Below are 24,317 nucleotides of genomic sequence, written 5' to 3' on the forward strand. Positions count from 1 at the left end.
TCCTGTTTTTGGATATCTCGGCAGTTAAACGGCTGGTCCCGCCGGTTGGAATTGGATAAAATCCAAAAAAATAAACTAACAATGCCAGTTTTGTGGTTTAGAAAAAAAACCCCAGAATTTATGTCAAATTTGATTGTATCAGCAAAATCAACTTGGATGCAACATGGTTTAATAATTACAAGATGAAGTGATTATATCCTTGTAGCATTCAAGCTTTCCTTTTCGTCTACAACGTCGTTCTGTGGCTGGTCTAATGGAAAAAGGCAAAACGGACATTTCCAAAGATAAGTCTTGCAGATCAAATCGAGTTCACTGACTTGCTCACAATTTCGGCGGTTTTTTATTTATTGTTTTTAAAAGAAAAGGGGCTAACTGAAACGCATGACAGATTCTTAGTTGCCAACATTGACTTCGTTAACGATTCCGAGCGCTCGTTTCGCCAGCGGGAAATTCTTTCTGGCGAGTTTGATAAATGAAGTTTTCCCTTTTTTATATTTTTAAACGAAGAAAAAGAGCACCGTCAACTAGAATTCTATTAGAAACAAGGAGCTAATGAAAGGTCGCCTCGTCATGTTCCTCCTAAATATGAAATATTTATGTACGACATTGGTGGTCGTTGTTATTGTTAAGTGTCATCTCGTTAGGAGAGGAGAAAAACAGTTTGATCATCTTGAAATGTCGTCATCGTTGGGTCACTAACCAAATATGGACAGAAAAGAAGAAAAAAGACTTGCGGTGGTTTTGTTGCAGAAGAAAGAAGTCGGCATGTTGAAACAATCGGCAAACTGCGTCTCTCTCTCTTTCTTTTGACCGAGTTGATGCAATTTCTTTTCATAAGATCTCGTGCCAACTAATCAATGTTGATTTTTGGACACGTCCACGAGTGTTGTGTCAATATAGTAAAGCGACTCCCAAGGATGCCGAGTCACTTTTTTCTCATGAATGATTTTCCAAAAAAGTTGTGGAATTTTTTTAAAAATCCATCATGGAATGAGTTTGATTACCGCTAGATGGCTAAGCGTCGCCGGCGTTTCGGGGTAAATCCTATTTGACGGCGACTGGCGTTTGACAGTCGACGCAGACGCACGTTAAAACCAAAATACCGTCATCAGTCTGTCTGCATTTCTGTAAACTTGTTTTTTTTTTCTTTTTCTTTGGCCGACCGAATCGTTAATGAAAATGACATTAGTGTCCCGTGACATGTGTCGTCCAACTGTTCAACAGGGGCCCCAGACATTTGGCCAGGTGACGATTTGAAAGTTGTTGGGGGCTCAGTTCTACTCTGCAAACGTTTGAATATTTTATTCACATCATCATCGGCCCCCACAAACAGTCGCCTACAAACTCTCGAGTGAAAAATAACACACATAGAGAAAAGGCTTGATATTCTTTTCTTTGACAAGTGGCTCGGCGTGAACTTCGTCTGTGTGTTTAAGCAGCTCTCACACCTGTTATGATTGTGTGCGTCGTGTTGGCCAACTCGACATTGTCATCGTTTTTAGTGAGGGGGTGTCCTTCGTAGGCAGTGAACGTGTTGGGCAACGAAAAGAAGAATTCCTTTGCCTTTCGAGTGTGGTGTGGGGGGGTTTGACCGGTTCGTAGGCAGCAACTGTTGGTCAAGTGGTTGCTTCTTTTTCTTCCAGTGTGGGTTGTTTTAGAAGAAGGAAAGCCCTGGGGTTAGTGTGTGTGGCCAACAACAACCTGTTTCTCTCACTTCGCCCCCAACATTTCAACATTTTTAGTGTGTCCATTCTCATTTTCCCATTTTTTCCCTCGGTGGTTTCTTCCGCCAACAGATGGCGCGCAAGTGGCGATTTTTTGACAGCGTCGTCGTCGGCAAATCTTGACGTGCTGCAGGCCCAGGCCGCATTGCTTGGGTTGGGTGTTGTTGCGTGTGTGGGTTATATAGCTGCTGCGAGTTCTCGGCAACGTTTAACGGAGCAGGTTGCCACCGGCCGTCTCCAGTTGGTGATCGGACCGCGTCGAGACTAGAAGTAGTAGCCGCAGTGCCTCTTTTTTTGTTGCAGTCCCCACCACCACCACCAACCAACCACCACTTGTTGTGTGTTGGATTTTTTTGAAATTTTTTTTTATTTACAAAAGTGTGACTGTGTGTTGTTGGTTGGTTGTGTGCCACGACGACTTGTTGGCACATTTCCCCATCCTGCGACAAGAAACTCTTTTTTTGGTTTTCTCTCCCATCAATTCAATCGAATCGATTTCGTCCAATTGCGAAAACATTAAAGAGTTGTGTGTTGGTGGTAGTTTGGGGTCATTGTTTCTCGCTGAATTGGGCCCCGCGGCCTTTTATTGTCGACACTCGGCCATGGCGTCTTGAAGCCGAGAAGCCGAGAAGGAGAAACTTTGTGTGTTTGTGTGGCTGCTGGTTGTTCTTGTGTGGCACCAGTTTGGTCTGCCTCCATCGCCGTATCGCCTTTTTATTTTCCGGAGAGATAAAAAGGAGAGGCTGAAACACAACAACAACAAAATTACGAAACGATCATGACGACCCAGTCCTACTACAAGGACCGGCTGGGCTTTGACCCCAACGATCCCAGAGAAATGTCCAGTCTGGATCCGACTCTGCACGGCTACGAAGAAAATCTGTCCAAATTCAAAGGTATGTCTGTGTTGTGTGTCTCCTCTATTAAGATGTGAAGAGAACGGACAAATTGTGAGGCACAGGAGAGCCGGGAGCCACCGACTTATTAAGTCTCAGAAAGGGTCGCCGTCGAAACGTATTAATAATGAGATGTTCATTTTGTGCCAAACTTGATTAGAGAGACTCAACAACAACATTCAAGTTGGGTGCCGGGGTGAAAGCGTGATTGCGCCATTGGGAAAGACAACCCATGACGTGACCCGTCCAATGAAATCATTCTTCCTCCTCCTTCTACCTCATTTATTATAAAATATTAGACGTCGTAAAATTACGAAAATGACGTCTAGCCTTCCCGTCTGGTCCACACTGCATGGGTAGTCAAATGTTGGGTTTTTTCAGTTTCACCTCTAGGCAAATAATTCAAAAACTCCGAAAAACTCATTAATCTAGTAGCGTGACGCTGATTGGGCTTTGACTGCCGACCGATTGGAATTGTACCAAAGTCGCCCGAATTCCCTTTCTGCCGCTGTTGTTTGCCGTGTGTGTAGCAGAGTGTTCCAATCAACCGTTGCAACTGTGAAAAACCAGTCAACCACTCGGCACTGACTCATGTACTGTACATAAAGAAAGAGAAAGAAAGAAACAAAAAAGAGGAGGTTTTGCCGGAAATGGCCGCGAGAGGTTTTGCCCGGATGTTGGCCGGACACCTGGAGGCGGATATCTCCGTTCGTTTTTATTATTTTGGCCAGCAGCCTATACTTGTTGTTGTACCAGCCGAAAAAAAAAAGAAAGAAAGAAAGAAAGAAAGAAAAAGGAACTTGTCATCAACAGCAATTTTTTTTTCCGAGCTCATCACATTCCTAATTATCGATTTACAGTGGCGTTGGCGGTGTATATGCGTCGCTAAAGGATATTGAACTCCACCAGCTTTTTTTCTTTTTTTTTCCGATCGTGTGTTCAACCAACGGGATTTTATATTTCATTTCTTTTCCTGGCTTATTTATATTGTACACTATAAGTCATGTCACATCATAAAATGTTTCAGACTTCTCTTTCTGATAATAAAAATGTTTCTGATGTAAAAACTCTTGATTTCAATTGCAGATGAACGTGATGCCATCCAGAAAAAGACGTTCACCAAATGGGTCAACAAACACCTCAGAAAGGTAACAAGCCAATCATTTTTTCTTTTTCTTGCTCTGCGTTTTATTGCTCTCCTCCTACGGAACTATTAAAAAGTTGCCACAGATTTCAAAGTCCCCCCTCACTATCATCTCAATCCTTTTCCTCCAGCAGACGCACGACGACCCACTTGAGAGAGAGAGAGAGAGAGAAAAATGGGTTTTAAAAAATGCATTTCGAGTCGAATTTTTATGGGTTTTTTTCTCCTCTCCGAGTGGAAAATGGGGTATGAAAAACGTTTTTGAGAAAAGTCTCTGGTTCTCTGCTGGTTGGGCTCGATCGTCCAGGCACGTCGAATTTTGTTCGGTTCCGTGAAATGTTTCAGCTGCCGTTCATCAGGATTCACGTCACGTTCTCCTGACTCCGACTGCCCCGACATTTTCTATATACGTACGCGCCCCTAAGTCGTACACGTCTGCTGCTCCTACCCACACCAGCTCCTTTCACTTGAAATTTTCAAGCGGCCGGTTCTTTTTTAATTTGTTTTGTTTTTCTCTCACTATTTTTTTGTTCAAAAAAATTAAAAACAAGAAAACGGAATAATTCCATTCATTGTGAATTGGAAGGGTCTCAATCCCTGAGGGGGTTAATCGTAGGAACACAAGGCGTGAAGAGTTGTTGCAAGCGCGGCTCTCTTCGTCCAGCACGACGATTTTGGTTGTTGTCGCTTTTGTGAGTGTCCGCCGGCAGCGAGAGTCGCTAATTGAAGACGGTATCGAGATGACATCACGAGAGGAACCAATTCCAATGCCGTCTTCTTCTTCTCGACTGATAAGGAGGATGAACAGGGGGATACACCCCTCATTCTATACCCATATAAGGAGAGACGATGGCTTGTGTGTAATGGGCTACAAATAGTTCACCCAAACAGGTGTGTGTGTCTGCTGAGAATATGCACAAGTTTCTCTTTTCGAATGTGTGTGTGTGTAGAGACCGATAGAGTTTGAGTAGGACTCGGGAGGAATGAAAGAGAAAGAGATTGAAGTTGACCAAATAGAGAAGGAATTTTCCATTAGCTTTTTGTTTTTTTTATCCCGATACAACTTTTTTTTTGTTTTCTTTCTTTCTGGGATTGTTGTTTGTTGTATCTTGTAGATGAAAGGATAAACAATATCTGGATATGATGATGGGCGCACGTGTCAAAGGCTGAATCGGGCGTGACCCCAACTTGTCTGTTTGATTTCATCCACTTTCGATGATTTTCTTTCCCCCCACTCTTTTTCTAGGTCAAAAATGGAATCTTTGATCACACACGCTATAGGTCATCCACCAAGATCTTTCACTGTGACCCGAACTCATTCCGGTTTTCTTGTCCCTTTTTTTTTTTAAATATTTATTCGGTTTCCAGTGTCATAAATCACCTGAGTGAAATGACGAAACAGAAATGGAAATTTCCAGTACACGTCCAAGTAGAAGGCAGAAAAAACACGATTTTCAGAAAAGATAGTGTACCTAGAGGATTTCGTTATCGTTATTCAACGGAAGAAGCTGGTTGTCTTCTTCTCTTGAAAAAACAAAACTGGGTGGAGTGAGGTGCAGAGAGAGGGGGATATCACACACGCAAAAAAATATTAAAAAAAGGTGGAAATGTCAGGGGGGAATGACGTGAGCGAACGAATGGGTTTTGGTGTGTAGAAGAAGACGAAAAAAGGCCCGAAGCCGACGACGACTAAGAGAAGAAGAATAAGAGAAGAATTTAACTGCATTTTTAATTGTTGGGCGGAAACCTGGTAAGGCGACTTCCCGTCGAGTCCCGAACCCAAGTGCCGCTCAGCCTCATTCTTCTTCTTCAAATAAAGGCAGTCACACACACACACGGCGTACACACATAGGCGAAACGACGCAGTTCCTTCTTCTTCTTTTTTGGGTGGAGTTGCCATGATGATGACCTATCCCTTTTGAAAAGGAGAAAAAGATAAATAAATAAATAAACCGAAGAAAACGTAATAAAAAGGTAGATCCCCGCAAAAATAAAGAAAAGAAAAATCGTCCTCGTTACACGCTGCGCCCACTCCGCCCGGCTGGCCAGAATAAGACGCGTCCGTGTCCGACGCCTTTACGACACACCATTTGGTCGAGTGACGTCACGAGTTGGTTGCGGGAGTGATTTCAACGGCGGAACAATTCTTTCTTCTATTTTGGCCGCCAACAACGATCCCCCCCCCCCCCTCTCTCTCTCTCCTTGTCGCCAATGAGAAACAGTTAGATCATTTCCCAATCCGAACCGTACGGAGTTGCCCGGTTCAGCGCTCTCTGTGTGAAATTTTCACTTGCGGCGCTATATGAACACCAATTTTTTTTTTTTTTTTTTCTTTTCCTCCTTTTGGAAGAACCTCTTTTTTTTTTTCTTTTTTTAGCGTGCATGTGTGTGTGTGTGTGGGCACTCGTGTGGCAATGACACAATCGCCCACTGGAGTATATCACTCAAAAAATGTATTGAAAAAAATTTTCGACTTTCGAAACTTTTAAACAGGAAAAAGATAACAAACGACGCAGAGATTTATATTTTTTAAAGAAAAAATTCCTGGTGATGGATTGTGTCGACTGGCCTACACACACACTCCCGTTGTGGGGGGGGGGGGGGAGAATGCCGCTGCCCACGACTAGACAAAATCAATCGTAATTCTTAATCTCTGCGCGATTTCTGACCGACAATTTCTATCGTTTCGGACCTTTGAATTGTTGAGTCAATTGTTTTCGACTGTACAACGGCGTGGATCTTGATATGAAGAAAAGAAAATGAATAAGGGGCCGGCCCGCTAATTGACTCTTGTTGTTGAAATCTGTTTCTTAACGTGTCATCTCTTGCCCGGCTTTTTTTTTAAATGTTGATAACGTCTTACTTTGATGATGATGATGAAAGGAATTCCATTTTCCATTTTTTTTGTCTGTGTCTACTTTCGGAAGGTGATACAATTCTCACGGGGGTGGCGGTGCCGTGGCGCCTTTTGACTCGGACGGTGATGTCATTTTCTTTTTTTTGAAATTCGCGCCTCGAGGGCAAGGCGGGCATGCATAATGTTTTGAGCGTCCGCGCAATCATCATATATTTCTTTTCTGAATGATTAAAATGATTATTCTCTCCCCTCTGTCGAGGCTAAAGAAAATGATGAAACATTTCGCCCACCAGTTGGGAGTGGTGACGGCTCGTGTGTCTTGTCTAGTCCCGACACACGAGGAAAATTTTTTTTCAAAAGAATCACGACGCCTACTCATCCCCCTGTTGTAAAAACACAGACGTGCGCCGCATCGGGAGCTGATGGAGAGCAGCAGCAGCAGCAGCAGCGCACCTGTGCCACAACCCTACAACACCTACGAGCCCCTCAACTTGGGATTTCTATTTATCCCACGAATTTGACACCAGACAAGTCGCAGAAATGTGAAGCGACTCTCTCTCTCTCTCATTCCATATGAGTGATGTGTTACCACAATGGCCGGCATGTTTAGCATGACAGAAGCGACCAGGTTTTTCTATTCTTTTTTCTCTTTTCCCTGGGCATTCTAACTCGCCGCCAGTCTGCATCACTTTAACGAAAGAGAGTGCGGGGTAGTGAAGCAGAAGAAGAAGAAGGAGAAGAAAGAGGTAGAACTGTATAGGAGGAGGAGGTCAGGAATGGCGTCGGTCGGTGTAGGTTTTCACGAGACCATCTGGTCAACATTTGGTGGCTGGACGTGTGCTGGCGGCCTTGCCCGGCATTTGGCATCGCGTCGGATGGATCTTTCCACTCGAAACCGGTCAGGAAACATCGACAGACGGACGAAAAAGTTGCAATTAGACGGGCAAATGACCGTTTTACTTGGCCGGTGGTGCGCTCCTCATTTACCATAGACACACTCGATCGAGAGAGAGAGTCGAGACCCCGCCCCTGCGGGCACAGGTGTCGGTAGTGCCCTCTATTCCCCGTTTCAAAGTATTCCATCAACAGAGAAAGAAATAAAAGAGAGAGAAAGAGAGAGAGTTGCAGCTAGCAATCTATATACATGTGTCGCTGGCTGCGACTGATTCCTTTCGTGTCCCACTAGAGATATATAAAAAAAAGGAGAACGATCTCTCTCTCTCTTTTAACTCTACATTTGACATTCCTACTCGTCCACATTGCCACCTACAACAACTCCCGAGCCTCTCCTTGTGCTTTTTTTTTCCTCTCTGGCAAGGCCATAATTGAATTTTCTTTCGTCCCTATTTTCCGCCCGACTTGTCCAGATGAAAGTGACAGGCGACCTCTCCTATCTTGATACATTGAGGTATTGTCCTCGCAGTTGTTGTAAAAATTCTTTCGAGAAATTTCTTTTTTGATAGGGGACGCACACATATTTAGATTTGATGGGGGTTGTTGCCAGACACAACAATTCCTCCTCGGGAGTAGACTTGCCTCCGTGTGAGGTCTCTCTCCTCTTTCAACCCCAGGGGGGAGTGTTGTTGTTGGATATTTCCGTCTTGCCTTTTGACTGGAAAACGTTTTCTCTGCGACGAAATGGAATCATAAAAACTAAAAAAAAAGAGGAAAATGTCTTTTGAATGCAATTTCCTCCCCGACAACATGCGCATCTTTCCTCGTACTCGTCAAAAACGTTTTTATTGAATCGCGCACGCGCGCCATGACGTCATTTTTTCTCTGTTTATATGTAAGGAGGGAGGAAAGAGGGTGACACATACATTTTCCCTTCTTCTTTTGGGAAATCTCAATGTAGTAGTAGTAGTAGTTTACACAATAGGCAAAAGACGCTGCATGTTAATGTTTTTTCTTTTTCTTTCTCCCGGCCGTGTAAGTCGAAGAAATGAAAGAAACTCGAGAGCGGATGAAGAAGCCAAACATGATGAAGAGTAAAAAAAGTAGACTTTTTGTGTTGTTTTCTCACACTCGCGTGTAACGTCTAGTAGTAGTAGTAGAGACACCTCAAGCTTCTTTTCTTTCTTTCTTTCTCCGCTCCAATTTGTTTGTTTCTCTCGTGAAACCTTACGAGAGTCGCAAGTGGCAGTATCCATATTTATTATTGTTATTGTTGTCATTTTTCCAGCTTCTGACTGTCATGGCTGTCGACCCATTTTCACAGTTTCTCGTTATCTTTTTCTTTTTTTCTTGCATGGAATTGTTTTGTTTTGAGGACTTTATTTTATTTTTTTTCTCTTTTGTTTCCTATTGGAGGGACCCCGTCCTTTATCGTCGACACCCAACAAGTACCGCACGCAGTAAAAAGTGTTTTTCGGTCTCCTTTCATCACTTTTCGGTTGTTTGTCCCCCTAAACAAATAGTAAACAATACTGAAACAAAAAAGAGCATTTTCGAGTCGAGGATTTTGAAATATCCTCACTAAGAAATAGATAACGCCCGTAAAAGGCAGGAACGACCAAAAAGCCCCCCCACAAGAGAAACAAAGCAGAGCTCTCGTTGATTAAATAGAAATGTGTGTTGATGATAAGATGGTGTGGAAAAAAGGAAGGAGCCCAGTTTTTTTGTTTTGTTTTGTTTCTTCTTCTTCCTCTTGTGTAAGCAAGTAAGTGTGTGTGGGCGATGGATTGTTTCGCTCGTGTGTGTGTGGATGCAGTTGGGTGACATCATCGCCTATATCGGAGAACGTGGGGGGCGAAAGTCTCGAAGGAAATGAACGCAAAAATACGCCTTGTAAAACATTCCTCCTACTCTTTTGACTGGTGGTGGCCTGTGGATTGAAATCCATCACTTTTTTTTGTGTGTGTGCTGTGGTTGTTGTTGTTTCCCTTTTTGTTATTTGGCTGCTTTTCTTCCTCTTTTGGGCTGTGTGCCTTTCAACGCCCTATCTGTTCGGGTCTCTCTCCAATTCAAATACGCGCCAATTACTTGCGTCCGTGTAATAACATCGGGAGGAAGACAAAAAAAAAATGAGAATAGATCAGATCCTTATTGATGCTCTGGTAGGGGAGTACTCCTCCCCTATATTGCCGTCCCTTTTTCGTTACCTGTTACATGTGTAACAAACGACAGAGAGAGAGAAAGGAGGGAGAGAGATGGATAGATAGAATTCGATCAGCCATTGAAGCGCGACATGACAGAGCCACGCCTGCTAATATATAATGCCACACACCAGCAGCAGGCCACCAGAATCTACAACACCAAATAACAGCTAGTCATCTAACTGTTACTACCGAGTCTGCTCCTGCTGGCTGGGTTGGCCGGCCTCCTAGCCCTCTGCTGCTGCTGCGGCTATCATGCATGAAGATGAGATCATCGGACGGGTTTTTGGCTCCGGGCGGATGTGTTATGGGGTTATACGACATCCTCTGTGTGGGACGAGATGGAAAAGGATTCTTTTTCTCCCCCATCTGCGTGAAATGCAACAAGATTGATTTAGTCAATACTATTCAATCGAGAGATGAATACAGAAGGAAAAAAAGATTGTTATCAGATGAGTGAACTGCAAAGGCTGCAAAGGGTAGACGGAGGGAGGAAGAAGACGAAGAAGAAGAAGAAGGTGCGTGAAAAGTGCACGCGTGCGAGATGGGAGGAGATTTCTGGCTTTGGCTGGATTCCCATCTGGCCACACGGCGGCATTCCTCTTCATCTTCTTGCCGAGACTAATATTTGAATATATATCTAGTCGAAGAAGAATTGGAGATTGGAGAAGAGAATGAAAGGGAGGGACTCTGGGGGTCGTCGATGACGGCTGGGATTGACCCCGTGATAGAGATGGATCGATTTTTGGGGCTGGTAGAAGAAGAACCTTCTCTCCTTCTACCAGCTTCTACTCCTCCCCCTTCCAATCTTTAAGTAGTGGACTTGAGTTGATTATTACCGTGATCATCGACGCTGGGTTCTGGACGGCTGGCCCAATCGATTTCCATGTTGGTTCCATGTTCCACAGGCGTGCAAAATATCCACCACCACCACGCTCGTGTCGTGTATGTGTGTGTATGTAATGTTAGAGTCTACACGTTACGATACGGATGATTGGGCAGACGCTGAGTGGTAGTTAGCTGTTGTTTGGCGTGAATTCCGGGGTGTGGCTCTCTCTCTCGTTCGATTCTCTTCGCAAAGGTGTGAAGGTTGTTGTGTTCCATCGATCGATTCGTGGTAGCGAGGAAAAAACCTCCTCGAAAGTGGAATTCGATTCAATTTTCTCTTTCTATTTTATTTTATTTTTTTCCCTTTTCTCCTTCACGAACTGAATTGAGAGACGGGATGCTACTAGACTTTTAGAGTGGGACGATGATCTGATGAAGGGGGGTAGTAGTTGTTGGTCCGCCGGGAGAATTAGAAGAAAAGAAAGCAACAACTCACGGTGTTGTGGGGCCACGGATGTGCCATTCTTTCATTGTGTCGAATACCCAAGGACCTTCTTTTACCTTTTTTTTTCTTCTTTCTTGTCTGTTCAGAGAGGAATTCAACAGGTTGTTTACCGTCATCTTTATTCATTCCGCTCTGTTGAGCAAGGGGCAACCAACACAACAACAACAACAACAACCAAAACTAGTTATAACACTAAATAAAAATAAGAAATTGAAGATTTTCTTTTTCTTTCTCTTCGGTTTTTTCCCCTTTTGAAATATTAAAAAGAAGAAAAAGAAGAAGAAATAAATCGAAATAGGTGTGCTCCTGGCACGTCCTTCACAAGGTTCTTTGTGCTCCTGCTACTTGGTGCACCATATTCTTAAAATGAAATATCATACTCTTTTAAAAAAACAAAAAAATAAAAGCAGAAAGATGAAAAACCGGGTTCTTACCAGTCTTTTCTCTTTTTGGGATAAATATCTTATCGGTTTCTAAATGTCTTATCACTTGATAGTTGAAAAGGAGTCGGCAATCTTTATCTAGCCGTGGCTGATCAAAAGCTATTTTTATTAACATTTATGTAAGAGGGTCCTTGGCATTCCGACACTGGTGTCTTCTTCTTCTTCTCCTTGTGAGAGGGAATAATCCAACGCGCGAGGACCAACGGGACCTAGATTTCTATTTGTTTTCTTTTTGGTGTGTGTGTCTGAGCGGGCGGCGAACGGACGGGGGAAAAAAGAGATTGGGTGAAGAGGCGTTGTCACCTGCTGTTGCCCTGGCACCTCGGGTTGAAAAATTGCATCGAGTCGTTTGCCCGATGTTTGCTCGTTTGTTTGTTTACTTATTTTGGCGCGTTCTGACGCCTTCTAATACGTGTGACTGGCCCTGGCCATTTATGGCATTGTGCGCGTTTGGGTGTCTGCGTGCGCCTTAGGAAATGAGTTGCGGGGGAAAACAAAATTCGACGATGAATTTACGCAAGAGACTTTGGTAATTTACGACGACACTTGATGTATGTAGCGCGTTAAAAAAGATCCGACCAAGGCGGCGGCTGGGGCGTCCGTTATGGGCGCAAAGAAAACCAAAAATCCCTCCCCAAAAGCGCGTGAATAGCGCAGATGAGCGGAGGATGCAACGTAAATGTCGGGTTTCGAAAGAGAAAAAAGGAAGGAAACTGCGGGGTTGAAAACCCTTCAACGCCATCTTACGCATACGTGTGTGGGGGCCCATATTGAATTTAAACTCATCCATCATTGGTTTTGTGCGGCTGACTCAGGCGCGATAGTCATTCGATGATGCCGCTCCGCCACCACATCGCCACGCCGGCCATTACATCACGGCCGATAGATTGACTTTTTTTTTTCTTTTTTTCTTTTCCGCCTTCTCCGTGCGTGAATCATTCATCCATCCATCGTCCGTCCGTCGGCCGGCCAATGGATCATAATGATCGCATCGGCTCTTTGCAAGTCCGTAGACGTGACCATTTATGGGAAAACATTTTCCATCTTCCACGCGTTTCCCTACGTCTAATTAAAAGTCGCCGGGCCCCACCCATTACATTGTAGACTCTCTCCACCCCTCATTCATTCCCATTCATTGATTTGTTGATTAATTCATTCACTAAATATACTGATTGTGCTTTTTTATTTATTTAAAATCTAATTTTCTCTTTTTATTATTATCTCTCGATAGATTGGGCGACGCGTGGACGACCTCTTCGAAGACCTTCGTGACGGGCACAACCTCGTCTCGCTCCTGGAAGTCCTTTCTGGCGATCACTTGGTATGTTGTTGTTGTTTTTGTTGTTATTGTTGAATGGTCGGGTAGTTTATGTCACTCATTGCCAACCAAAAGAAGATTTCAAAAGGAGAAGAAGAAGAACAAGGGGGACAAACCCCCCAAAAAAGAAGAGAGAAGCAAAATTTAGTTTGAGTAGTAGGAGGAGGAATGGGTCTCGAGAGAGAAACAGTCGTGTTGTTGTTGTTGTTATTTATCGGCGCCTTTTGCCGTTCTCTCTCTCTTTCGCCTGTGTGTTTCGCTAATCACGATGCCCGTATTTGGATCCAGGCGCCAGCCCATTTGGACTTTCAGTGTTCCCATTTCTCTCTGCAGGTTGTTGCAGCCTGGCCTAGGGGATGGCTAGAAAGAGAGAGAGAGAGAACAACTAAACAACAACAACTCAAAGGAACTTTTTTGTTTTCTTGCCCCTTCATTCTTCTTCTTCTTCTTCTTTTTTTTTGAATATTGATTTCGGTCGATATCCATTCAGAGGCATAGAGCCGTGCCGTGCCATGCCCCGCGTTCTCTTTCTGTCTTCTTCTCTCGGCTATAAAAAGAAAAGAGCGTCTCCCATCGTTTCCCGTTTGGGGGGGGGGGGATCAAAAATCGAAAAGATATGGAGATGGAGTAGATGAGTAGGTGGGGTCTTTATCGGTTCCTCTTTTGTCTCATCATCTTGATTTGGTGGAGAGGAGGCCAGCAGTTTCTCTTCTGCTTCTTCGGAGGGGGGTTTGGCCCGCAAGACGGATGATAAGGATCCATCCACAAGTAATAATAATGTGTTCCGCTCTTAACGGCACCCGGTCAGCATTTCCACCGCTGTGATGATAGAGTTCATCGTTAGGGAGGAGTATCTGATTTCGTTTTTTGATATTCGATTTCTCGACAATCCGAAACACAGCCACAAGATCGTCAGTCTTTTTCCCCATTTCTCCAATGTCAACCGAAATGCTTTTTCTAATAAATTTGATAATTGAAAATTTTTTTTTATTTGACTCATCTTTTTCTTTTCTTTTTCTTTTATGTTTGTTTAATGTCCAGCCCCGTGAAAGAGGTCAGATGCGCTTCCACATGTTGCAGAACGTCCAGACGTCGCTCGATTATCTCCGCTATCGCAAGGTGAGTGTTTCTCTCCAAAACGGAGGAGAAAAGAATTTGATAAGGTCGATAGGACGAGGAATCCTCTTCTTTATCCTTTCCTGTCCTCTCCATGTTCACATTGACGCCGCTCAACTGCAAGAATAAAACGAATAAAATAAAAATATATGGATTTTGTTTTTTTTTACAAATTTGGTTTGAAAAGAAAAGAAAAAAAGCTTTTTGGTAAGACGTCAATAAAATGGGAAATAATAGCCCTGGCAGTTGTTCAATGACGACGCCGAAATTTCAAAGAGTCTCTTTTCAATAAAAAACTTTGTGAAAAAACAAATCGAAAATCGAAACGTAACACACATTTTCATTGTTTGAAATGTACATTCAAATTTCTATTTTGTTGCGCCAAATTTTGTATTTTATTCATTTTCTCTCTTTTTTTTCCGCTTGACACAGATCAAGTTGGTCAACATCCGAGCCGAAGATATCGTCGACAGCAACCCGAAGCTGACCCTGGGTTTAATATGGACCATCATTCTCCACTTCCAGGTACCCAGTCATTTCATTATTTTAGTTGCTGTTCAATTTAACCTCGAAAGAAAAGAAGGGGAAAAAACAAAACAAAAAAAAATAAATGTGCTGTTATTCCCAATGACGGGGAATAACCAGCCAACAGGACATGTGGTTGTTTTTGTGCGTTTTCTGACTTTTGTCAGCAGACGATTCGAGAATTTTAAAATTCTCGGCTTATCGGTTGTGGCGTCATGTGATAAAGACTTAAAAATAGAGGATGAGAATGGCAGGCGACATTTCCTCTATCGTACGGTTTAAACGCTGTAAAAACGAAGCCAGGACGGCGATGAAAACAAACAATCAAATAAAACCAAATGAAAAGAAGTTGGATAACTTTGGGAGTGAGCTAGCGCCATCCAGCCGCCGATCGAAGCATTATTGCCTGGACAGTGTCGTGTATCTTTTTTTCTTTTGTTTTTTTCCTCTTTCGAAGATAAAAACAAACAAACAACAACAGCAACAGATCTCTATACAAATGAAAAAGGAGAGATAAGACTCCCGAAAAGAAATAGCGCCGTAACCCGCATCGGCAACTTGTTGCGTCATATTATCTTGACAAAAACATACCGGCCCATTTACAATTTTTACGAGATTTGATGTGATCATTCCCTCACGTCCGTACAGTCCATAGCTCGTATCGAAATCGTATCATTTATGTAGAGGTTAGAGACTGCTGCTGTGCGGCTCCATCACTCCGCAGACGTAATAATCCTCATGTAATAATACTTTGAGCCTTTTCGTTCGGCTCCCGTTAACCGGTGCCGGCGTTGTGCCAAGCGCAGCCAACGGGCAAAGCCACTCGCATTCCTTTCGATGGTTCACATATCTCCTCCGCTCTTGTTTCGTTTTTAAATTATTCTCGAATGTAGAAAAACACGAAAAAAAAGAAGAAGAAGAAGCTTAATTTCTTTTATTCGATTCGACTTTGTTTTTGTTTTTTAAATATTTTGCTGTTGGAAGAAAGAAAATGAATGGGATTTTGTGTAATCGAAGAGAGAATGAGAAACCAGTTTCCTCTATTTTCCCTAACTGGTTAACTCTCGCCCATTTATTTCGGTCCAGACTTGGGAATGGGTTTGACATTTTGTTCGTTTATTTCTTTTCTTTTAGATTATTTTTTTTTTTTGCGTCAGTTCCCCCCTGAAATTCCGATTGTCCTTTTGTGTCTTTTTCGACTCTGTTAAGAAGTTTTTAGTAGTCGCGCGCGTGTACTCGACTGGAATCCCTAATGTGTTGCTGTCCTCATCTCCGACGTTGAGTACCGGGCCGCGACTTTTTTTTTGTTTTGTTTTCCAAAAATAATATAAAAAAAAATGCCTGGGAAAAAAGCAAAAAAAAAAAAAAAAACAAGAAACCTTTTGCGACGAAGATAAATACGAAAAATATTTAAAAGAAACCCCACAAAATAAAAAATAAAAAACTGGGATTTTCTTTTCTTTTTCCCCTGTGCAATTTTAATCGGACCAGTCCAACCAAAGAAACTATTCAAATGCCAACCCGCGTTGCAATGCCCCAAACAACCGAAAAGAATAAAAAACAAAACAAAAAAAAATGTACACGTTCAAAAAGATGATGAAGAAGAAAAGACGCTGACAAAAATGCGTCCAGGTGAGTTGCGGGAGCGCAGGCGGGCGTTGGGACAGGGTTACGGGCGCGTATGCATTTGATTCACATATATGGTCATGATTTTGAGAAATCTAGCCACGTTCCTCTTTTTCTCTCCTCTTTCTCTCTTTCTTTCTGCTCCTACTGGTGTCTCATGGGTGTGCGTGGTGCCGTGCTTTTTTTTCTTTCTATTCCCATTTCCATCCGATTCTCTCTCTCCTTTTCGGATGTGTATTCTAAACACACACAGAGAGAGAGAGAGATGGAAGCCGGTGCTGTTGCGTCGTCCCTCCAGGGCGTTTCCCCAGTTGGAATCGTCAGAGAATGGAGGAATGAAAGAAAGAAGAGGTAAATAAAAAAAGGAAAAAAGAGAAAGAGATTCGGAGTTTGGGGCCTGTGTGCGTTTGGTCGGCGCAGTCGGGACGAGTGAAAGTGGCGTGGAGGAGGTCGTTTCCATCGAGTCTTGGCCGTTCTCTTTCCTTTTCCCAACTCTCTGCCCGTTTCTTTAGGGTCGTCGTCGACGTTCGTCGTCACCTGCCAGTGCCGCTCTGTGTCTCGGTGACTGCACTGTGTGTCCACGCGAATTCAAACTCATTAAAACAGTCGTCGTCGTCCCCTTCATCCGAATCGAGAAGTGAATTTTCCAGTCGCTTACCAATTTTGGATCGCGACTTTATCTAGTTGTGGAACCCAACCGACATTTAGGGGGGGCCCAGCGAGTTTAAACTTTTTTTTTCGTTGTTGTTTCTTTTCTTTTCTTCTCTTCTCGGATCTCAACGGTTACGTCGACACAGTGAGAGTTCCAAGAGAGAGAGAGAGAGAGAGAGAGAGAGAGAGAGTCGGCAGTGGTTGGCTGGTTCGTGTTGGGTTCGGTCGGTCAGGGGCGCACGGGAGTCATCGGGGGCAATCCGGTTGCCTTTTCATCGGTTTCGGACGATTGCGTTCAATTGCGGTCCTTCCCAATCGGACGGGTGTGAAGAGCAAGTCGTAAATTCTGACCAGTGACCGGTCAAAACACACAAAACACCCTCGATTGTTCCCAGCTGCCGGAATTGTTGGACTCTTGCCCGCCGGGCACTGCAGCGGCGCACCATTACCCAACAGCCTCACACGAAAACCATATTGGACTCCAGAGTCCCTCCTTTTGATTTGCAACCGGGCAACTCTAGCCCGCACCCAAAGAACAACAACAACAGCAACTACAACCACAACAACAAGAGAGTTCGGAAAAAGAAGCCCAAACGGAAATGGCTGGGTGGAGCAACGGAGTTTGGTGCGGGACGGATGCGCTCAACGAGAGGAGGTCGCAACGGAGCGCGGCAACGGGCGGCGTCGTGACGGAAGTGGACGCCATTCGACTGGCTGAGCGCATGCAAATGGACGGCGACGTGCACACGGTTTTGCGGCGTCACCACGTCACGTCGCACGTCCGCGACGACACGACCGAGAGCCAGCGGACGGCCCGCAAGTCGGGCGTCCGCCGCGTGACGACCCGCACCGTCCGCCAGACGACGACCATCACGCGAGGAGAGCAGCGCTCCATGACGGAGAACATCAACCGGCTGGACGACGGCTACGGCGGGCGGACCAATTACTTCCAGACGTCGTCGCCTTACGGCGCCTCTGAACGCGACGCCTCCCTCTACGAGGAGCGCGTCCCCGTCCCGGCCATCACTTACCACCGCCACCTGGCTCCCGTTGAACATCACTCGACGTCGTTTAAACGATCCAAGGTAGTTAATCCTTGAATGACCTCAACGCACAAACAACAAAAGAGCGGCAAGGAAAAATAATCGGGGTCGGTCGGTCGGTCGTTCGTTTCGGTGCTTCAGCAATTCACGACCCGCCGCCGTCGTTTATCTTCATCTCTTCCCTTCGCCGTCGTTTTCCGTCGTTCGTCTTCGTTCGTCTTCGTTCTCTCCCCCCGCACTCCAAAAGAAAATTGGAGAGAGAAAGAAAAGAGCCCCTCTCACCAATATCACTCATCCGAAATTATCATTTTTCTATTTTTCGACGCTGTAACTTTTCATTTGGAGGGGCGCCGTTTAGCCGCGACCCGGCGGAGCGATTTGACCTCGCCCTTCCGAAAACAAAACAAAAAACAAACAAAATAAAAACAATACTTTTTATTTTACTTTAAATGCAAAAGTCGCCATAGAATTATCTACACACCTGTTGCACTGCAATTCACCTGTCCCCTCCCGACATATTCAAATAATAACCGCCTTATCCTCATATTTTCTTGCCTCTGAAAAAAAAAAAAATGCTATTTTTTGACAAGTTAACGATGTAACAGCCGTGTCGGGTTTTGCTTCAATAGAACCGAAAGTCACCACTTTTCTTCTTCTGTTTCTCGGCTTTCGCCCACTTTTTATTTTCTTCCTCCTTCTATTTTTTTCAAATGCGCCGCTTCTCTTAAATTCTAGACATTTTGAGCTTTCACGCCACCGCAGAGCACACATAATTTACTTGATACGTTGCGAACGCGGGCATTCATCTTGCCAACACTTTTGCGTTGCTGCTGCTGCACCTGCGCGATTTGATTTATTCCGTTTGGAATAATCGTATCAAACGATTACGACAGAAAACGGTTGCACCCGCCCATTTCTCGAGAATGAATAGGAAAACAGAAAAAGGCGACTGGAAATTTTGGGATTTTTTCATTTAGGCAAAGAAAGAAAATGTGTTGTGGATGATGATGGCGTCATCTGTAAAAGAAGGGGGGTGCTTTATTTGGGCATCCACCCGAAAAAAATAATAAAAAAAAAAAGATATCGATGAGGTCACTGCCTGCCGATGGTTTTGCTGGTCCTCGTCTCTTTAACAGTTGTAGTAGTACGTGTAACTTGTTAAGTGTTTTCTTTCTAGATTTTTATTCTATTTGGATTTTCTGCTTTTCTTTCTTCTTTTTTTGCGCCCAGCAGTTGAAGATGGCCAAATGAAGTATATGGTGGCCATAAATGGTCACTGTGTCTGATGACGGACAGTTTGTTTGGTCGGTGGGCGGTCACGGAGAGAGAGAGTCACAAAAATTGTTGAACACAGTCGTTGTTGTATTAGAGAGAAAAACAGAGGCCATATTCCTTTAAGCTGGGAAAAATAAAAATAAAACCTGTCCGATTGATGATGGCTCCCCCCCACTCTTATTCATTTCCATCTAGCTACGCTCTTCGCTTCTCGCGTTGAATCTACATTCAGTAATAAGATTTAATGCTAATAGCGCCACCCCATTCGTCATCATTAATTCACAGACAGGTTTCTTTTTCTTTCTTTTGGGTTTTTGTTTTGTCTGTTTCATCCCATCTCTTTCCTGATAGAGTCCAGCCTGCCTCCTTATATGTGGAGGGGATTAAATCCCTTCGAGCTTTTCTAACTTGTGATTAAAAACATTAGTTTGTATTACTTTGATTATACATATAGAAAAGACCCTGGCGATTGCACGGTCAATCTGTCTAGCGGGATCATGAGTTTTTTGTTTTTTTTTGTTGTTAACTTTTTGCTTTGCTCCTTTTTTCTTGACCTTGTTTGATCAATTTCAAACGAATTCATCCGAGTCCAATTTTCATCCGGCGTTTTTTGGCATCCAATTACTCATGCAAACACCCCCCACGGTTCATTCGTTCGGGAAAATCGAACGCCCAAGCCACCCAACTTCGACTACCACCTGATGAGAGCAGCAGTAGCACGATTCGCTCACCGTTCCAAGGAAAGAAAGAAAGAAAGAAAAACAAGTAAAAGGGTCCAGCAGGAAAATTTGCATTTGAATCATTCGAATCGGCAATTCCGTCTCAATTTCATGTCGCTCGAAGTCTCTCACTTGACTATTCAAAGCTGACGGTCCTGTCTTGTTGTTTTGGCTATTGTTGTTGCTGTGTCGGGTCGGACCGGCTCTTTTCAGTCGGAATGAAAAAGGAATAAGAAAAAAATGGGAAAAAATAACTAAATGGTAGAAACTCTCAAAAAGAAGTTGTCCCGTATAAAGACATGATGGGATACTTGGGGCGATGGAACGCGGATTCCCCTTTTTTTTATTTTTATGTTACATTCGTTTCTTTTCTTCTTTTTTTTTTACGGTGTGAAAATGTTTCTCCTTTAGCCGGGCCCGTGTTCCCCGCCGGCAGCCATGTGTGAGTCACATATATTCTTCGCCATCCTTTGCCCGGCAAAAATAATAACTGTGCGCGCGATGGCGGAATTTAAATTTATCTTTTCAAAGATGATTAAAATTATATTTTTTTTTTTGTTTTCTTTGGAAAGTTTGATGGTCGGTTGATGGGCGTGGTTGTTTATTCAAAGTTTATTCAAAATCAAATTTTATTATTTTACAATTTTTCCGGAGGAAATTTTTACGACGTGTTTTTATTATTCTCACACTTTTTTCGTTTTGTTTTTCTTTCAATTGAATTAAAATTATTTCGTGTTTTCCTTTTTTTTTTAGATATCGGACATCATGGTGGGCCAGGATGAATCATTGACGGCCCGTGAAGCCCTTTTGCGATGGGCTCAGCGCACCACGGCCAAGTACCCGGGTGTCCGCGTCAAGGATTTCACCTCCTCCTGGAAGGACGGCCTGGCTTTCAACGCCATCATCCATCGCAACAGGTGCAGTTGTCTTTTTTGTTGTTATCTCTCTCTTTCCTTTTGATTTCTCCATTTTTGTTTTTTTCGTGTTACCTCGTCGTCGTTGTTTCTTGTGTCGGTTTCCCTGCGCCGAAAGCCAAGAAAAAGAAAAAAATAAAAATAACGAAAAGAAATATTCCTCGTTGACGGATCAGACCTCCCGACATCGAATCCATCACCACCTCCTCATCGTCCGCTTTTAAATGCGCGCCAGTAGAACGGCTGCGAGACACGTAGACACAATCGTACATTGTACGTAGGGTCATCGATCCTCCCTTATTTCACGTTTTCCAAGCCGATTGATTCAAACTTATTGGCTGCGTCGAGTGCTAACAAACGCGCACAAAAGAAGAAGTGGCTCTTTAACACACACACACACGACGTAACAAACAATCGGGCGGTGGGTGACCGGCCATTGTATGTACTTATTGTTGCCCTTGCCGTTAAAAATCCGGAATTTATAATATTGGAAAACTTAGTTTTTGTTTTCTTCTTCTTTTTTTTTGTTTGTAACCGATCCGTCACACGCAGCGAAAAATGTTTCCGTGTAACCAACGTCACGAATGGAACTTTGATTGTTTATGAAATATTCATCAAATTGTAGCGCGGCTCCCTGGTCTCTATCTCTTTCGACAACTTATCCGCACGCACACAGCCCCCACCACGTCTATTTCTCCTTCTTCTTCTTCTACTTTACTCCTTTTCAAAATAATATCTCCTCCTGGATATGTCTGGTATATAACTCATTTTTCTTACTTCCTTTTGCAGACCTGATTTGGTGGATTGGCGCTCGTTGAAGAATCGCGGCATCCGCGACCGGCTGGAATCCGCCTTTAACATTGTGGAACGCGAGTACGGCGTGACACGACTTCTCGATCCCGAAGGTAAGCTCATACCACACACACACACACACAGACAGACTTACTAACCGGCAAAAAAAAGCTATGGGGGGAAAAAGGAAACCATTTCGTGAGAAAATCTGCTTTCAAAAAAATAAGAGAAAGAAGAACGCCGAATTCGTGATAACGTGGGAGTTGGTCGTTTAGTCGTCGTCTTAAAAGTCGGCAACCGACAATGAAGTCATGGAAGAAGCCTCTTAAAAATAAAAAGAAAGAAAGAAAGAAAGAAAAGAAGTTGATCATGATTTATGAACGCACCCGGATACATCATCGAATGGATGGCTCGGAACCAATGGCGCAATGGCACATATTTTGTCAAAAAATATTTAAATGGACTAGAAAAACGAAAAAGAAAAGACCCTGGGCTCGCAACATATGTAGAAGACATTATATGTACAGAGTATATAAATATGTTTTTAAGGTAGCGCAATGGGAGCTCCTTACATGGGCCTGGCGTCCGCCCTCCTGCGGATCTCTTTTAACGGCCCGGGATAGAACATGTAGGATGACCGCCTCGAGGCATCGATAGTTGAGGGCAAGGCCGTGCTGTGTTGTTGTTGTTGTTGTTGTTGTTGTTCCATGAGTCATGAACCACCACCACCACCAGCGCGCACACACATACCGCCAGTCCGTCGTGTCCCAATAACTTCTTTCTTTTCTGGCTTTCTCAGACTGGAATTTTTTTTCGACTAAGGTGATTGGTTGGGAGAGGGGGAGGGTGGGGGGTTGATGAAATGAGGACAACAATCATCATCAAAAAAATTTTTATGATTCGCCTCATCCAATGAATGATTTGACCAAACGAATTTTTCGGTACATCTCTCATCTCCGTTTTTGGTTTGTTTGTTTGTTTGTTTTGGCATTAGATGTCGATACCCCCGAACCGGATGAGAAGTCGTTGATTACCTACATCTCGTCGCTCTATGATGTTTTCCCTAATCCGCCGGCCTTACACCCACTTTACGATCCGGTAAGTGCTTACCTTTTTTTTTTGTTGTTGTTGTCAAATGTAGAAAGTGCACTTGGCTAAAAGTTGTGAATTGAAAATTCTGGAAATTTCTTGGCCAAACATTTTCAATGGCATGTGGATAAGAATAAAAGAAGATTAACGGGAAAAGGAGAAGAGTAGAGAATGATCCATCAACATTTTTTTTTGGTTTCTTATTTTATTTATTTATTTTTTGTTTTGTTCTGTTTTGTGAAATAAAATTCAAAACATTCCAGGAGACGCAGCGAAAATACAGCGACTACCGAGAATTGTCCAGCTCACTGCACGTTTGGATCCGTGAGAGCACGCTGTTGATGCAAGATCGCAATTTCCCCAACACGCTCATCGAGGTCAAGAAGTTGGCCCTGGAGTCGAACCGATTCCGGACGGATGAGGTACCGCCACGCCTTAGAGAGAAGCAGCACATCACCCGACTTTACAAGGACATTGAGGTGATTAACAGACGTTGTTAAAGCGACGTAACATCCATCGTGCCCGTTTTCTCTGTCGTTTGTCCTCTCGTTTGATGCTCACCCCCGCCTGCCCGCCCGTCCGCCTCCCATAAGGAAAAAGAAAATATCGAAGCAGGAGGAGGAGAAGAAGAAGAGACTCGTTAACCAAAAACCAACGACCCCTTTGAACTCTTGAAAGTCCCTCATCAAGGGAGTTTCTGGGGGGTTCGACTTTTAGCCGCAGGAAGACCCACAAAACGGGCCGCTATTTTCTTTTCTCTGTTGTTGCCTTTCAAGCCGTCGATGCTGTTGTTGTTGTTGTTATATATTATTATCATTATTGGATAATCGACTTGGACCGATGAGGCCGGGCCCGACATATTGTGAACTTCCTATTTGGAGAGAAAGCTAATCGTGACGGGCCGTCGTGAATCACGGGAGAGGGAACGAGGCAAATGGCAGAGAATATGGGCAGATTGCCGAAGATGGCCAGTCGTGATAGAAGGAGCCGAGATGATAATATTTTTCTTTGTCTTTCACGATTGCATCCATTTGTTTCATTCTAATTTTTTTTTTTTCTTTTTTTATCTTCTTCTTTCGGGGTTTATGGGCGCACAGAAATTTTTGGAAGAGACGGAAGAGAAATTGGAGCCCGAACTGCGGCCCGACGTGCTGGAACGCAACTGGAACCAGCTGTTGCTGCTGCACCAGGAACGTGATGCGGCCATTCACAAGGAGATGGAACGACTGGAGCGACTCCAGCGGATTGCCGAAAAGGTGCACCGCGAAGCCAAGCAGTCGGATGTCCGGCTGGATGACATTGAAGCTCGGATTGATGAAGAAGCCAAGCGGCTGGATCGGCTCCATCCGCGGGACGCCATGAAGAACTGCGAAGTTCTCAACTCTGAACTGGCTTCGATTGAGGAGGCCATCAAGAACATGTTTTCGGATGTCCAGATCCTGAAAGAAGGCCGTTACAACCAGACGTCCGACCTGCACAAGCGTGTCCAGCGAATTCACCAGCGCTGGCAGTCGATTCGTGCCGTTTTCCAGACGCGATTGCTCGAAGTGTTGCCTTCCTTGACGTCGCCGGATGCCAGCCGATCCTCGCGCTCCTCCCTGGAAGCCCGTCTCTTTGAGACCAACGAGCAGTTCCGCTTCCTTCGCGAATGCTCGGAATGGGTCCGGTCCAAATTGGCAAGTTATTTTTTTGTTTTTTTTTTCAAATCGATTTAAAATTTATTCCGACTCCCAATGCGGATCTTTGCTGATAAATCT

The 24,317-nt window shown here is 43.9% G+C and overlaps 1 protein-coding gene across 5 annotated transcripts in view; it reads left to right on the forward strand.

Moving 5' to 3' along the window:
- Positions 1-24,317, forward strand: part of LOC124326964 (microtubule-actin cross-linking factor 1-like) — a 67,294-nt gene that overhangs the window by 4,781 nt on the left and 38,196 nt on the right. For 3 of the 5 annotated variants that reach the window (XM_046785681.1, XM_046785684.1, XM_046785685.1), the window contains exons 3-11: positions 3,707-3,768; positions 12,724-12,813; positions 13,852-13,929; positions 14,359-14,451; positions 20,519-20,682; positions 21,469-21,584; positions 22,466-22,569; positions 22,824-23,039; positions 23,658-24,236. In XM_046785681.1, coding sequence (XP_046641637.1) covers positions 3,707-3,768; positions 12,724-12,813; positions 13,852-13,929; positions 14,359-14,451; positions 20,519-20,682; positions 21,469-21,584; positions 22,466-22,569; positions 22,824-23,039; positions 23,658-24,236 — 1,502 coding nt within the window. Of the gene's footprint in view, positions 1-1,086; positions 2,621-3,706; positions 3,769-12,723; positions 12,814-13,851; positions 13,930-14,358; positions 14,452-15,891; positions 17,814-20,518; positions 20,683-21,468; positions 21,585-22,465; positions 22,570-22,823; positions 23,040-23,657; positions 24,237-24,317 lie in introns of those variants that run through there. The other 2 variants (XM_046785683.1, XM_046785682.1) reach the window with 2 other exon arrangements.

The sequence above is a fragment of the Daphnia pulicaria genome, chromosome 2 (genome assembly GCF_021234035.1).
Source record: "Daphnia pulicaria isolate SC F1-1A chromosome 2, SC_F0-13Bv2, whole genome shotgun sequence".
Classification (NCBI taxonomy): Eukaryota; Metazoa; Arthropoda; class Branchiopoda; order Diplostraca; family Daphniidae; genus Daphnia; species Daphnia pulicaria.